Raw genomic sequence first — 14,196 nt, 5'->3', positions numbered from 1 at the left:
GTACTCTTATTAACACCAAATTAGAAAGATAAATAACTCTTAAAATGAAACTGAGAATTGTTATTGCCATGGGAACATACTTGTGTAATAGAACACTTTCACAGGGGTTGCCATGGTGCCGTCCTCTGTGAGCGTTGTCACGGTAAAGGTGTAATTGCTACCTGACTGTAGTCCGGTGACAATTATTTTGGTGTTGTTGACAGTGACGGAGATGAAAAGGGACCCGTTGGGGTAGGTTACTTCAACCTTGAAGGAGAAGCCAGCTTTGTTCTTCGGCTGATCCCAGACTAGAGTCACATTGGTAGGGGTGATTCCTGCCTCTGTCAGCCCGCTCACAGAGTGGGGCCCTGGAACAAACGAACAACAAAGATAATTTATGTGTGCGTACATGTGAGTGTGTGTAACAGACATCACGCTGCTTGCTTAACGAGTTCCACTTCCTCCTGATTCGGCTCACATGAGTCTCTAACCCTGGACATCTGCCTTGCTAGCACACGTGACCGCCCTCCTGAAGCGTCTTACCAGTTGGCGCCACCAAAAAGCTAGCTATTCGGCGGCGCAAGTGGGGACACTTTAGGCTGAGGAGTGCGTTTCACACACCCCCATGTGCTGCAGGTGCATGCGTGTGTAGATGCAGTGTAAATGTGTGTGTTCAGTAGTCACTCACTGGTATAGTTGGCTGTTGTCACCGCTGTGCTCTGGTAGTCCAACGGCCCTACGGTTACCACAGTGATGTTGTAGAGTGTTCCAGACTGGAGGTTCTCCAGGAGGATCCAGTTGTGTTCTGTCAGGTTATGCTGGCCCAGGTGGAACACAGAGAACCGGTACTGACCCAGGTCCATGTCCAGGGGCCGGGCCCAGCTGATGTTGATGGAACCAGTGGTCTGGTCCTCCACCATCTGGGTTCCGGGAGGGTTGGGATCTGGGAACAAACCAGGGAGACTTTAGTTATGCAGGATATTGCAGGTGGAGTGACTCAGGCATGTGATGACATTAGAGAACAATCCATTCTAGATTATGAGCATGTCTCTGTAATTGTGCATGCTCGTCAGACAAATATGTAATTATCTTTACAACAGCAACTAAACAAATGGAGTACAGCTGGAAAGTTGGACTTTATTAAAACATTGAGTGACTTACACGTTGCATTTGTAACATTCAGTGATGCCTCAGTGAGCGGTCCACTGTTGGTTACCACTCTGACAACATAGACTTTCCCTGGTTTCAGGTTTTGGAACACTAATTCTAGAGAGTCATTGGAGATGGTGTGGCTGTTTTCCATCACGTTGTTGTTGTAGATTGTGACGGTGTAGGAGTCCACCTGTCCCACAGGGGCATCCCAGGTCACATTCATTGTGTTGGTTGTTCCTGTTGTGGCGATGTTTGTCACCACCCCAGGTTCTAAATGGTATATACAACAAAAAAATTACATTAAAGGCCTAGTGCAGTCAAAAACGTGATTTTCCTGTGTATTATACAACGCTCAAAAAAATAAAGGGAACACTTAAACAACACAATGTAACTCCAAGTCAATCACATTTCTGTGAAATCAAACTGTCCACTTAGGAAGCAACACTGATTGACAATACATTTCACATGCTGTTGTGCAAATGGAATAGACAACAGGTGGAAATTACAGGCAATTAGCAAGACACCCCCAATAAAGGAGTGGTTCTGCAGGTGGTGACCACAGACCACTTCTCAGTTCCTATGCTTCCTGGCTGATGTTTTGGTCACTTTTGAATGCTGGCAGTGCTTTCACTCTAGTGGTAGCATGAGACGGAGTCTACAACCCACACAAGTGGCTCAGGTAGTGCAGCTCATCCAGGATGGCACATCAATGCGAGCTGTGGCAAGAAGGTTTGCTGTGTCTGTCAGTGTAGTGTCCAGAGCATGGAGGCACTACCAGGAGACAGGCCAGTACATCAGGAGACGTGGAGGAGGCCGTAGGAGGGCAACAACCCAGCAGCAGGACCGCTACCTCCGCCTTTGTGCAAGGAGGAGCAGGAGGAGCACTGCCAAAGCCCTGCAAAATGACCTCCAGCAGGCCACAAATGTGCATGTGTCTGCTCAAACGGTCAGAAACAGACTCCATGAGGGTGGTATGAGGGCCCGACGTCCACAGGTGGGGTTGTGCTTACAGCCCAACACCGTGCAGGACGTTTGGCATTTGCCAGAGAACACCAAGATTGGCAAATTCACCACTGGCGCCCTGTGCTCTTCACAGATGAAAGCAGGTTCACACTGAGCACATGTGACAGACGTGACAGAGTCTGGAGACGCCGTAGAGAACGTTCTGCTGCCTGCAACATCCTCCAGCATGACCGGTTTGGCGGTGGGTCAGTCATGGTGTGGGGTGGCATTTCTTTGGGGGGCCGCACAGCCCTCCATGTGCTCGCCAAAGGTAGCCTGACTGACATTAGGTACCGAGATGAGATCCTCAGACCCCTTGTGAGACCATATGCTGGTGCGGTTGGCCCTGGGTTCCTCCTAATGCAAGACAATGCTAGACCTCATGTGGCTGGAGTGTGTCAGCAGTTCCTGCAAGAGGAAGGCATTGAAGCTATGGACTGGCCCGCCCGTTCCCCAGACTTGAATCCAATTGAGCACATCTGGGACATCATGTCTCGCTCCATCCACCAACGCCACGTTGCACCACAGACTGTCCAGGAGTTGGCGGATGCTTTAGTCCAGGTCTGGGAGGAGATCCCTCAGGAGACCATCCGCCACCTCATCAGGAGCATGCCCAGCCATTGTAGGGAGGTCATACAGGCACGTGGAGGCCACACACACTACTGAGCCTCATTTTGACTTGTTTTAAGGACATGTGATTTTGTTGTCAGCACATTCAACTATGTAAAGAAAAAAAGTATTTAATAAGATTATTTCATTCATTCAGATCTAGGATGTGTTATTTTAGTGTTCCCTTCATTTTTTTGAGCAGTGTATATATTTCCACACTGAGGTTGGAATAATACTGTGATATTGTGAAAATTCTGATAATGCCCGTTTTGTGTAAGAGTTGTTTGAAAATACCGGCAGAAAAATCTGACGGTTTTGGTGAGATGGAGTTTTGGCCTACCTGGTGACATCACCAGGTGGTAAATTAGTTAATAGATCAATTAGAAAGACAGTTCCAAACCTCTGTTTTCCCCTCCCCACTCAGACCACTCCCAGACAGTCCTAACAAAATTCTTGCTTGAGAACTTGCTCTTTACTTAGAAGCAATTTTTGTTTATTTTTGACCATTTTGACCATTTTGAAACAGTCAGCATAAGGTACTTAATTGTTACCCAGACATGATTTGATATTGAGATAAAAAAAAACGGCTGCATTGGACCTTTAACATTTCACATTTTAGACTAGAGATATTGAGATCTTAAAAGTGTGGTAAATGTGTATTATGTAAATGAGTCTTTAATTTGGTTTTGATGTGAAATACGTCAGCCGTCTTAGATTAAATCAACTTTGTTCTGTAAAGAAGGGAAAGTGAGTGAGAAAGAGATGGGGGGGGGGGGGTCTTTTGAACCGTACTTGTGTAGCTAGTCGTCTCTGCTGCGTCAGACTTAACTCCCTGGACGACCGTGACCACAGAGAAGGTGTAACTGTCCCCAGGCTGGAGATGGGTGAAGGTGTAGCTCTTGACCGTGGTTGATACGTTCGCAACCATAGAGCCCCTCTTGGAGACGGTCACCAGATAGGAGTAGGTGGGTTTGTGGTCGTCCTGTTCGGACCAGGAAAGCTTGATAGCGGTTGTGTTCAGATCCTCGACCATGAGATTACTGACCGCCTTGGGCTCTGAACGGCAAAGAGGGCAGATATTGTATTAATATGATCCATAACACAGGATTATTTAGCTGATGGTGTTATACGCCTCTTAACTACACAAGAGTAACTGCAGTTTGCTGGATGACTAGAGTGCACTTGGATTACCCTTGCATTACTCTACAAATACCTTAGGAAGTTTAGAATACTAGCTTACTTGTGTAGCTGAACGTTTGTTCTAAAATTCCGTTGGTTCCCGCTGCTGCTACTGTTGTAACAGTGAAGGTATAGCCAGTCCCAGGTTCTAGGCCAGGGACTACCGCGGAGCTTGTAATGACTGTTTTCTCTCCAACAGGGCCTGTAGCATTGCTGTACTGGACTCTGTAAGAGTAGTAGGACTTAACATCCACAGGGTCAGTCCACTGTAGCTTCACTGAGGAGGTGGACAACGGGCTCACTGTGAGGCTCACCACTGGGTTTGGCACTAGGAGAAAAAAATAAACCTTAATCGATGATCTTACTAGGATATGAAATTTGGTAAGGCATGTAGCCGCATTTAACCTGATGTATTTCAAAAAATATATCATATAAATAATAGCCATTTAGCAAATGCTTTCATCCAAAGCGACTTAGAGTCGTGCGTGCATATATTTTATGTATCGGTGGCTCCGGGAATCGAACCCACAACCCTAGTAGTGCAAGCACCATGCTCTACCAACTGATCCATACAGGACCATGCATCAACCGTGCACAGTATTAGAAAGAATTCACAAGTGTACGTACAAGTATATCCAGATGTATTAACAGGGGCACTTCCCAGATTCTGTGGTCCCACGGTTATCACTGTGATGGTGTAGAACGTTCCAGAGGACAAAGAGAGCAGGTTATGTCTGAGACTAGAGGTAGACTGGCTGCTTGCTCCAGTCCCAGTAGAAAGGTAGCTAATGTTATAGGAGATGTCCGGAGCACCAGTCATTAGACCAGGGGTTTTCCATTGGACACAGAGGGAGCTGGTTGTCCTCTCTGTGATGTTGAGGGGTCCAGGTGGGTTGGGTACTGTAGTGGAGAAATAAGAGATGTTAGGAAAGTTGCAAACCCAAATTCATATTCACACAAACACACACAAAGTACATTTGCTTTCTTTCAGGACAAACACAGAGAGAACCTTCTCACACTCTCTCATACAAACTCTCAGAAACTACAAACTACTACGAAGCCTTCAGAACCTCTACAGTAAATGCATAGTATAGCCACCATTGGCCATGACTTACCAGTGGCTAACTGGCCCGTAGCAGACCGGTTACTGAAGTGTCCAGCTACAGCAGTCACTGTGACCTCATAGACCCTCCCTGACTGTAGCCCAGTGAAGCTGGCTGTTGTGGTCTGTGTGGTTTGGCTGGATGTATAGCTTAAAGCAGCATTAGAGATGTTCACATTGTATTGGTCCACGCTCCCTCCAGGCAAGGTCCAGGTCACATTCAGCTGACTGGTCCCTGGTCCCTTAGCCACAATGTTCACAGGTTGTTTAGGGTCTGTCATGACACAATCGAAAAGGATTCATTTCAATTACGGAAATATAGATCACAGCTAGCCCAAGACTGTACTCTTAAGGAGTGTAGGCGAGCCTGCCGTTACTCCTTAACATCCAAGGGGCCTCATTTAAAAACTGTGAATACGTCCAAAATATACCCCAAAATGTGTGTGCACCACTTTTCATGCAAAAGTTGGCATTCCTAAAAATTTCGCTTGACGTGAGAATGTGCTCACCTCCCTGCAAACTTTAGACCATGCGTACGCACATTTGCGAGTTGTTTAAATATTGTATTGTAAACTGGCAAGTAAGTATTTTGTGCAATGGGGTATGATGAAAAGCTTATAAAAAAACAGGAAAACATATAAACAAGAATTCAGCCAGTTGTCGTTAGTGAGAAGAGCGAAGATCTATGGTGTTTAATTTTTCAAATATAAAATAACTAGACATAGGAATCTTTTTCCGATTTTATTTTCATAACCATTGCAGAATAAATTCCGGTTTCTGGCCGTGATGGGTTCATATTCCCGACGTAGCTATACAACAAAGTACCATGAGCAGCTCTCATTTAATTGGGCCTAGTAGTCTAGTAAATAGATAGGCAATATGTATTTCAAGTTTTGCAATCCCATAGGCAACATAGTTTAAAATATAGAGTCATATTTTACAGGTGAACAGTTAATATTTTACATTGAAGAAGGCCTATGTACAGTGCATTTGGAAAGTATTCAGACCCCTTGACTTTTTCCACATTTTGTTACGTTACAGCCTTATTCTAAAATGGATTAAATTGTTTTTTCCCCCTCATCAATCTACACACAATACCCCATAATGACAAAGTGAAAACAGGTTGAGAGTTTCTCCCATCGTTCTCTGCAGATCCACTCAAGCTCTGTCAGGTTGGATGGGGAGCGTCACTGCACAGCTACATTCAGGTCTCTACAGACATTTTCGATCGAGTTCAAGTCTGGACTCTGGCTGGGCCACTCAAGGACATTCAGACAGTTGTCCCGAAGCCACTCCTGCGTTGCCTTGGCTGTGTGCTTAGGGTCGTTGTCCTATTGGAAGGTGAACCTTCGCCCCAGTCTGAGGTCCTGAGCGCTCTGGAGTAGGTTTGCATCAAGGATCTCTGTACTTTGCTCCGTTCATCTTTCCATCCACCCGGTCTAGTCTCCCAGTCCCTGATGCTGAAAAATATCCCACAGCATTAAACTACCACCACCATGCTTCACCGTAGGGATGGTGCCAGGTTTCCTCCAGACGTGAAGCTTGCCTTTCACGCCATAGAGTTCAATGTAGGTTTCATCAGACCAGATAATCTTGTTACTCATGGTCTGAGTCCTTTAGGTGCCTTTTGGCAAACTCCAAGCGGGCTGTCATGTGCCTATTACTGAGGAGTGGCTTCCGTCTGGCCACTCTAGCATAAAGGCCTGATTGGTGGAGTGCTGCAGGTTTGTTGTTATTCTGGAAGGTTCTCCCATCTTCACAGAGGAACTTTGGAGTGCTGTCAGAGTGACAATCGGGTTCTTGGTCACCTCCCTGACCAAGGCCCTTCTCCTCCGATTGCTCAGTTTGGCCAGCCCTAGGAAGAGTCTTGGGGGTTCCAAACTTTTTCCATTTATTTTTATTTTTATTCTTTATTTCACCTTTATTTAACCAGGTAGGCTAGTTGAGAACAAGTTCTCATTTACAACTGCGACCTGGCCAAGATAAAGCAAAGCAGTGTGACACAGACAACAACACAGACTTACACATGGAATAAACAATAAACAAGCCAACAGCACAATAAACAAGTCAATGACACAGTAGAAAAAAAGAAAGTCTATATACAGTGTGTGCAAAAGGCATGAGGAGGTAGGCAATAAATAGGCCATAGGAGCAAATAATTACAATTTAGCAGATTAACACTGGAGTGATAAATGAGCAGATGAAGATGTGCAAGTAGAAATACTGCTGTGCAAAAGAGCAGAAAAGTAAATAAAAACAGTATGGGGATGAGGTAGGTAGATTGGGTGGGCTATTTACAGATGCACTATGTACAGCTGCAGTGATCGGTTAGCTGCTCAGATAGCTGATGTTTAAAGTTGGTGAGGGAAATAAAAGTCTCCAATGATGGAGGCCGCTGTGTTCTTGGGGACCTTCAATGCTGCAGAAATGTGTTGGTACCCTTCCCCAGATCTGTGCCTCAACACAATCGTGTCTCGGAGCTCTACGGACAATTCCATCGACCTCATGGCTTTGTTTTTGCTCTGACATGCACTGTCAACTGTGGGAGCTTATATAGACAGGTGTGTGCCTTTCCAAATTATGTCCAATGAAGTTGTAGAAACATCTCATGAATGATCAATGGAAACAGGATGCACCTGAGCTCAATTTCGAGTCTCATAGCAAAGGGTCTGAATACTTATGTAAATAAGGTATTTCTGTTTTTTATTTTTAATACATTTGATAAACATTCTAACAACCTGTTTTGGCTTTGTCATTATGGGGTATTGTGTGTAGATAGATGAGGGATTACATTTTTTTTATTTTATAAAGTGGAAAAAGTCAAGGGGTCTGAATACTTTCCTGAATGCACTGTATGCCACTGTAATTACTGTACTTGCATTTTTTTTTTTACCTGCCCTAGACAATGTTTCAGAATTCGCGTGCAGTCCATCATATTTAGGTTGGGGGAAAAGCAGATGCAAAACATTATTGAAGTTAAACGTTGTGCTGCCAGGTCCACAACTATTTGCCATTGTTTTCTCTTTCAGAAACTGACCCAGTCCTTTGCCAGATACAGAATAAATTACTGCTAAAGATTTAAACAGTAAATAGACCGGTAGTTTATGTACACATTGTGACAATATCGGTAGGCTACTGCCGCTGTGCGATAGGAGCGTGTCATCATTGCCTATTTAATCTCAGACTTCTGTTGTGGCATTCTTGCGTTTTGCAAACGTTAGCTAGTTAGCTCAAAATGTCTTGGGATCATACCAAGAAAAATCTTTCAAAGTCGAATGGAAAGTCTGTGCCACATCCACGGATTATTCAAGAGTGGGAGGACGGTATGAAAAAATGGCCACATATCACCTACGAAGACATCTTCAATTACTTAGTATCGTCTCTCGGTGTGGATTAGTCAGAGATGAGGAGCTACAAAAGCACAGAGGCATATCAATACCTCCACAGCGGCTAAATTGAATGGGTGCTTATTCACTCTCTTGAGGATGACAACCTGGTGTTCCTCAAAGCAGATGTCCAGCTCAGTCAGAGCAAAACACACCATCATTCTACCTGGATTCTTGTTTCATCTGTCAGGAACGAGGGAAACTGCAGGGTGTTCTTGTGTTGCAGGGCTGGGGAAGTCTTGCAGCTGCAATACTATGGAAGGTAGCTAGCTCGCTGGCTTTTTGTTTATCATAACCCATTTCTTTGACTGATACGTTTGATGTTAGCTAGTTACTTAGCTAGCTAGCTAATTGTGATGATACCATATCACTGACCAGAACTGATAACGTTAACTATTACAACATACACATACAGTTTTGGGTTTCAATGGCTCATTGCGTAAGTATATCAGTTTAATCTTGAATGGCAATAAGGTAGGTACAGAATCATGGTGAGTTTTACAATCAAATAGGAAATTACCAACATAACCTACAATTTAAAAGGAAACTGTGTAAACTAGTCAGCTGTGAACACAATGTAAACTAGTGTTCTGTACTGTAATTGACTATTCTAACCGTAGTGTTTTGTTGAAGGTGCAGAATGCTGTGTATGGAGGGTTGACAGGGGTGTCCTGTACAGATGAGCAATGCCAGTGGAACTCTGGGACGCAGCGGAATTTAGCTCCAAAAAGGTTGAGCGAGATCTGTTTCACACGTCACAAACCAAGTGACGAGTTCTCTGACAGCACCCCAGCCGCTTCTCCATCTCTACCTCCAACTCCTGCGTACCACTCCCACAACACATTTAAGAAGAGTTTGGAAGGGGCCAGTGTTCCAGTGGGGAGCCTTCTACAGCTAAACCAGTCAGTCATCAGGTTCCTGCAGCAGCCACACAGCTACAGCAGCCTCATGGTGAACACGGCATCAACATGCAGTGTCAGAAATGCTTGTCATTTTATGACGTTTATGTTACGGTGAAGGAGTGTAAATGTGCCAGCTTGGAGGAGGTCACTAAAGCACAGAGTGCCTCCCGTGCATGGTATGATGCTCGTAAACTTCGGGTTAACTGCTAGCTCAGCAAAGAAGGTTCAGAGCATCTCTTCCCCAGGTTCCATGGGAACTCCACAACCACATATGGCAAGGGGAACGAGCAGGCGGCCTACACATGGACGGAGAGCTAAGGGTTTAGTCTGGAGAGTAGAGGCACAGTAGTGAGTGTCAAGGAGCCATGGCTTTCTGCAAGCCCAGATGGAGTGTTCAACTCTCTCGAACTTCTAGAAATCAAATGTTCTGTTCTGAGTAAGAAGTGTGAGTCTCTGACTGAACTGTTCTCTGGCAAACTCACCGATGCGAAGCTGGTGGATGGGGTTCCTCAGCTGCAACCTAATGGAGCCCGTGGGTACTACATGCAAGTGCAAATAGGCATGTTCTGCACAGGAGTCGAGAGATGCAAACTGCTTGTCTGGGCTCCATCCGAGCAGGTTGTTATTGATGTGCCTTTTGATGTGAAGTTCTGTGCTGATGTTATCCCTCAACTGAAGGGATTCTATTTCACACATAAGCTGCCAAGGATAGTCGATGACTCCAGTCAGGCAGACTAACTCTGTGCTCCAAATATGTTAATCTGTGGTATATAGGGGCCTAATACTTCTTTTTAAATAGTTTTTAAATAGTTCCTATATTTTGTGCCTTGTAAAGCTCTCTGTCAGCTCTACCTTATTATCTAAGCATAACTCTTGATTGGTGTTTTTCTTTTGTCTTGCACACTTCTCTTCATATGTACATTTACCTGATTATATTTGGGTTTGGTTTTCAAGGGCATAAATTAACAAAACAGTGTGGCACTTCGTAAACAGTCGTCTTCCCTCTTGGTCTGTTAGACATTTTGGTGTTGAAGAAAAAGTATTTTAAATAGATTGAAGAAGGCTTGATAACAGCACCTATTGAATGCCTGTAATTATCAGGAACAGGCAAAGTGTAGGAACATTAAAATGATTAAGATGAAATAGGAAACTATATATACACACACAGTATCTCATGTGGATGAAATTATAGTGTATGTAGAGTTACATTTCATATGTATGAACATTCTCACTACTCACTCGGCATCCTCATGGATGATCTCGCCTTGCATGTTAACAAGTGCTGCACATATTCTAAGGACTTTGTCCATTTTGTGCGTCAGGTTGATGGGAACCGTCTGGGAGAGGATTTTGAACACCTTGAGTCGTCTGATAACTTCAGACGACTCAAGGTGCTTCTACACCTGCATTGCTTGCTGTTTGGGGTTTTAAGCTGGGTTTCTGTACAGCACTTTGAGATATCAGCTGATGTAAGAAGGGCTATATAAATACATTTGATTTGATTTGATAACTCTCTCAACATGGATAGGTAGGTACATTAGCTATCCTTCTCGTGCTTGTGACATCCTCATCAGACAGCTGGTCTCCTTTCTGAGTGAAGGCTGGTATGGCAAGGTTTACCTTCCTCTCATACAGCAGATCTCAGATGGTGAAGCACCTGGCTGTGTTTCAAACTCAAAAGACACACCCTCATCCACTTACCCTCGGCTTATGCCCTTGGGGGAATACCCATGGCCATATTTGTCATCGGTCCAAATGATTAGCCAAGCAAGGGAAATTTGCAGCGTAAGCCCCTCAGCCCTCGTTTTTAATGGAGTTTACGAGTGTACAATTATGTTCAATTCGGGCCTGAAACGCCCCATAATTTAATTCGCGATGATTGTACATCCGCTAAGACATCCGAAACTTAAAACCTCAACGTCACTATGGAGTCAACATACAAGAGTAAGTAAAAACATGCAAGTGTAAATATGTTAGAAATTGTGCTACTAATGAACAAACACGTCTCATAAAAGTAATGATGTTTTTGTTTGGTTAGCTTTAGGAAATTGTAGAAATAAAACATTTTCCTTCTTCAGAAGTTCCAGCTAGGCAGGCTAACGTTAGTTAGCTAGAAAATTAATAAGCTATCATACAGTAGGCGTATATGAATAATTCTGTAGTTAATATAAGTAGACATGCAATCATAATTGACTGTAGTGCATATAAAGCACCCACATGCGGTGGCTGAAAACACAATCGTCGCGGGACGAACGAGTGACGAATTTCCGGGCAAGGGCGGTCCATTTCAAATTCATTCCTTCCTCCCTGCAAGTGTAAACCCGAGGGGGTGCTGAAGATGGCGGCGAGTGCAGACGAGATTTCAGCTTGCTCCGAGTAACCTTAACTTTTATCCCTCTCAAACTTACTTAAATGTAATGGAACTTGGCTTATAGTAAACACAATAGAGAACAACGCTTAGTTGACCGCTAATTTGATCTGAAACTTTGAGAAATTGAAAAAAAATTTGCGAAAGAGCAAAGGAAGGAGAAGGCAGTTGCTAGCTGAGTACTCATACATTGGAGAAAAACCATCACCTGACTCCTCGGGAGAAGAAATGGAGGATGCTGGACATTCGGTTGATTCTGAAAATGCAGTCAATAGTCCTGCACCCAAAAAGACACAGAAATAATTGTCTTTGCGCGAACTACAGATCAACATAATCGGTGCTGTCTCTGCAAAGATAAACAAAAGAGCCGATGGTCTGGAGAAAATGATACGCGAAAACACTTTAAAAAATCGTTGACCTCGAGACCTCTCTGAATCATGCATACAAGAGTTTCGAAGAGCTTAAACTTGCAAACACTGCTACGTCTGAGAAATGCACTGCTCAGGAGAAGACCATCGCAGACATGCAAGAGTGCTTATCGGAAGCAGAGCGATACCGGAGAAGGTGGGGGCTATGGCTTTACGGTGTCCCCAAGGACCAGGATGAGAATGTGAAGCGCTTAGTAAGAGACATCTGTAACCGTGTGGCACCGGACTTCCCCGATGGATATATGGATATGGCTGTGCATGTCGCTCATCGTATTGGGAAGAAGCAAGATGCCATCGGCAGCCGCTCGATCATCATCCAGTTTGCTTTTCGCACAGCGAAAGATGCAGTTTGGAAGAAAGCAAAGGAAAGCGCCTTTCTGAAAGAGAGATAATTTAGATTCGGTGAGGACTTGACTGCAGCAGACAAGGCAGCAAAGGCAAAATTGTGGCCTCTTGTACAACAGGCCCGAAATCAAGGAAAGGGTGGATACTACAGGGGAATCAGAGCCTTTTTCCCCAATGGAAAAGAAATACGACCGGGGTGATTTGTTCTGTCGGTAGGTTTACAAGGTAGCTCCTTCCCCACTGCAAACTGAGTGTTCTAGTTTTGAAATATGGTGTTACTGTTTTACAAGTTAAGACTTCTGTTAATACATATATGAAGCAACTTTTTATAGAGAGGGTAGAGTTGAGATTGCATAGGATTTTTCTTTCTATTCTATAGATATGGACTTGAAGTGTATGTCAATCAATGCCAGGGGGATACGAAACCTGTTGAAGAAAAAAACTTTTTTTTGTTTTGTAAGGACTGCAATGCAGATCTTGTATTCGTTCAAGAAACACATTCATGCAAAGAGGACTATAATTATTGGAAAAATCAGTGGGGCAATGTCATTTCTTTGGCCCACGGGACTAATCATTCCGCTGGCGTTGTAATTTTAGCACACAATTTCAAAGGGACATTTTTGTTTACTCAAATGGACTCCAATGGACATTGGCTAGTAGCGGTCATCAACCACATGGACAGATTATTTGTGTTGTGTATTGTATATGTGTCACGTCCTGACCAGTATAAGGGTTATTTGTTATTGTAGTTTGGTCAGGACGTGGCAGAGGGTATTTGGTTTATGTGGTTCGGGGTGTGTGTATTATGTAGAGGGTAGTTGATTTATGTATTCCGGGGTTTTTTGGTCACTGCTCTATGTTAGTCTATTTCTATGTTCTTTCTAGTTAGTCTGTTTCTATGTTTAGTTAATTGGTGTGTGGACTCTCAATTGAAGGCAGATGTTGTCTAGTTGCCTTTGATTGAGAGTCCTATATATTAGGGTGTGTTTGTAATTTGCGGGAGGTTGTTTCTTGAATTGCTGTCTGTGCCTTCAAGTCTGTATTCGTCGTCCATCGGTTTTGTTTAGTGCTTTCTCATTAAAGTTAATTATGAGCACTCAACCCGCTGCGCCTTGGTCCATTCCTGACGACCGTCGTTACAATATGGATACTGTTCTAGTCCTCCAAATAACTTACTTCTAGAGGAAATTGAAGAAATTCTTAAAAGTCTTCTGAGAAAATTTCCATCCAGTCAGATTATAATTGGTGGAGTTTTTAATATGGTTTATTCTAATGAGGCCGATAGATTGCCCCATAGGTGTTAGACTTGGTTGAGTATTGTGATCTATTAGATGACTTCCCTGTTATCCTATTTTTGGATTTTCAGAAAGCATTTGATACAGTAAGTCACAATTTTATCTTTGATTGTCTTAAGCATTTGAAATTTGGTCGTTTTTTTTGTTGATGCTATTAGAACTCTGTATAATGGTGGCAATAGCTGTATCAAACTCTGTCATGGAACATCCTCAAGGTTTAACATTTACAAAGGAATACGACAAGGTTGTCCAATTCCACCTTTTTTATTTTTGTTAGTGTTACGCACGCCTCTAGGAAGAGGGAACGCAACACCCTGCTACAACTCAACTCTCTGTGGTGTGAAAGAGGTATGGACCGTAGGTGTGAGCAAGGATGACAAAAGGCAGAGAATTACCGTTTACAAGGAATTTATTCCGTTACACGGTAATTTGGGGGAAAAGGGGCTGGA

At 43.7% G+C, this 14,196-nt stretch overlaps 1 protein-coding gene across 1 annotated transcript in view; it reads right to left on the bottom strand.

The window, feature by feature from the left end:
* LOC106561044 (receptor-type tyrosine-protein phosphatase eta) overlaps positions 1–14,196 on the bottom strand; it is a 39,356-nt gene that overhangs the window by 19,776 nt on the left and 5,384 nt on the right. The window contains exons 4-10 of the mRNA XM_014124613.3: positions 5,037–5,297; positions 4,549–4,821; positions 3,983–4,249; positions 3,535–3,798; positions 1,141–1,401; positions 668–922; positions 81–347 (exon numbers count right to left, since the gene is read on the bottom strand). Of these exons, the coding sequence (XP_013980088.3) occupies positions 81–347; positions 668–922; positions 1,141–1,401; positions 3,535–3,798; positions 3,983–4,249; positions 4,549–4,821; positions 5,037–5,297 (1,848 nt within the window). The remainder of the gene's footprint in view (positions 1–80; positions 348–667; positions 923–1,140; positions 1,402–3,534; positions 3,799–3,982; positions 4,250–4,548; positions 4,822–5,036; positions 5,298–14,196) is intronic.

This window comes from Salmo salar, chromosome 10 (assembly GCF_965601325.2).
Source record: "Salmo salar chromosome 10, fSalSal1, whole genome shotgun sequence".
Classification (NCBI taxonomy): domain Eukaryota; kingdom Metazoa; phylum Chordata; class Actinopteri; order Salmoniformes; family Salmonidae; genus Salmo; species Salmo salar.
The sequence above is the reverse complement of the archived record's forward strand: the minus strand, read 5'-3'. Positions and strand labels throughout refer to the sequence as shown.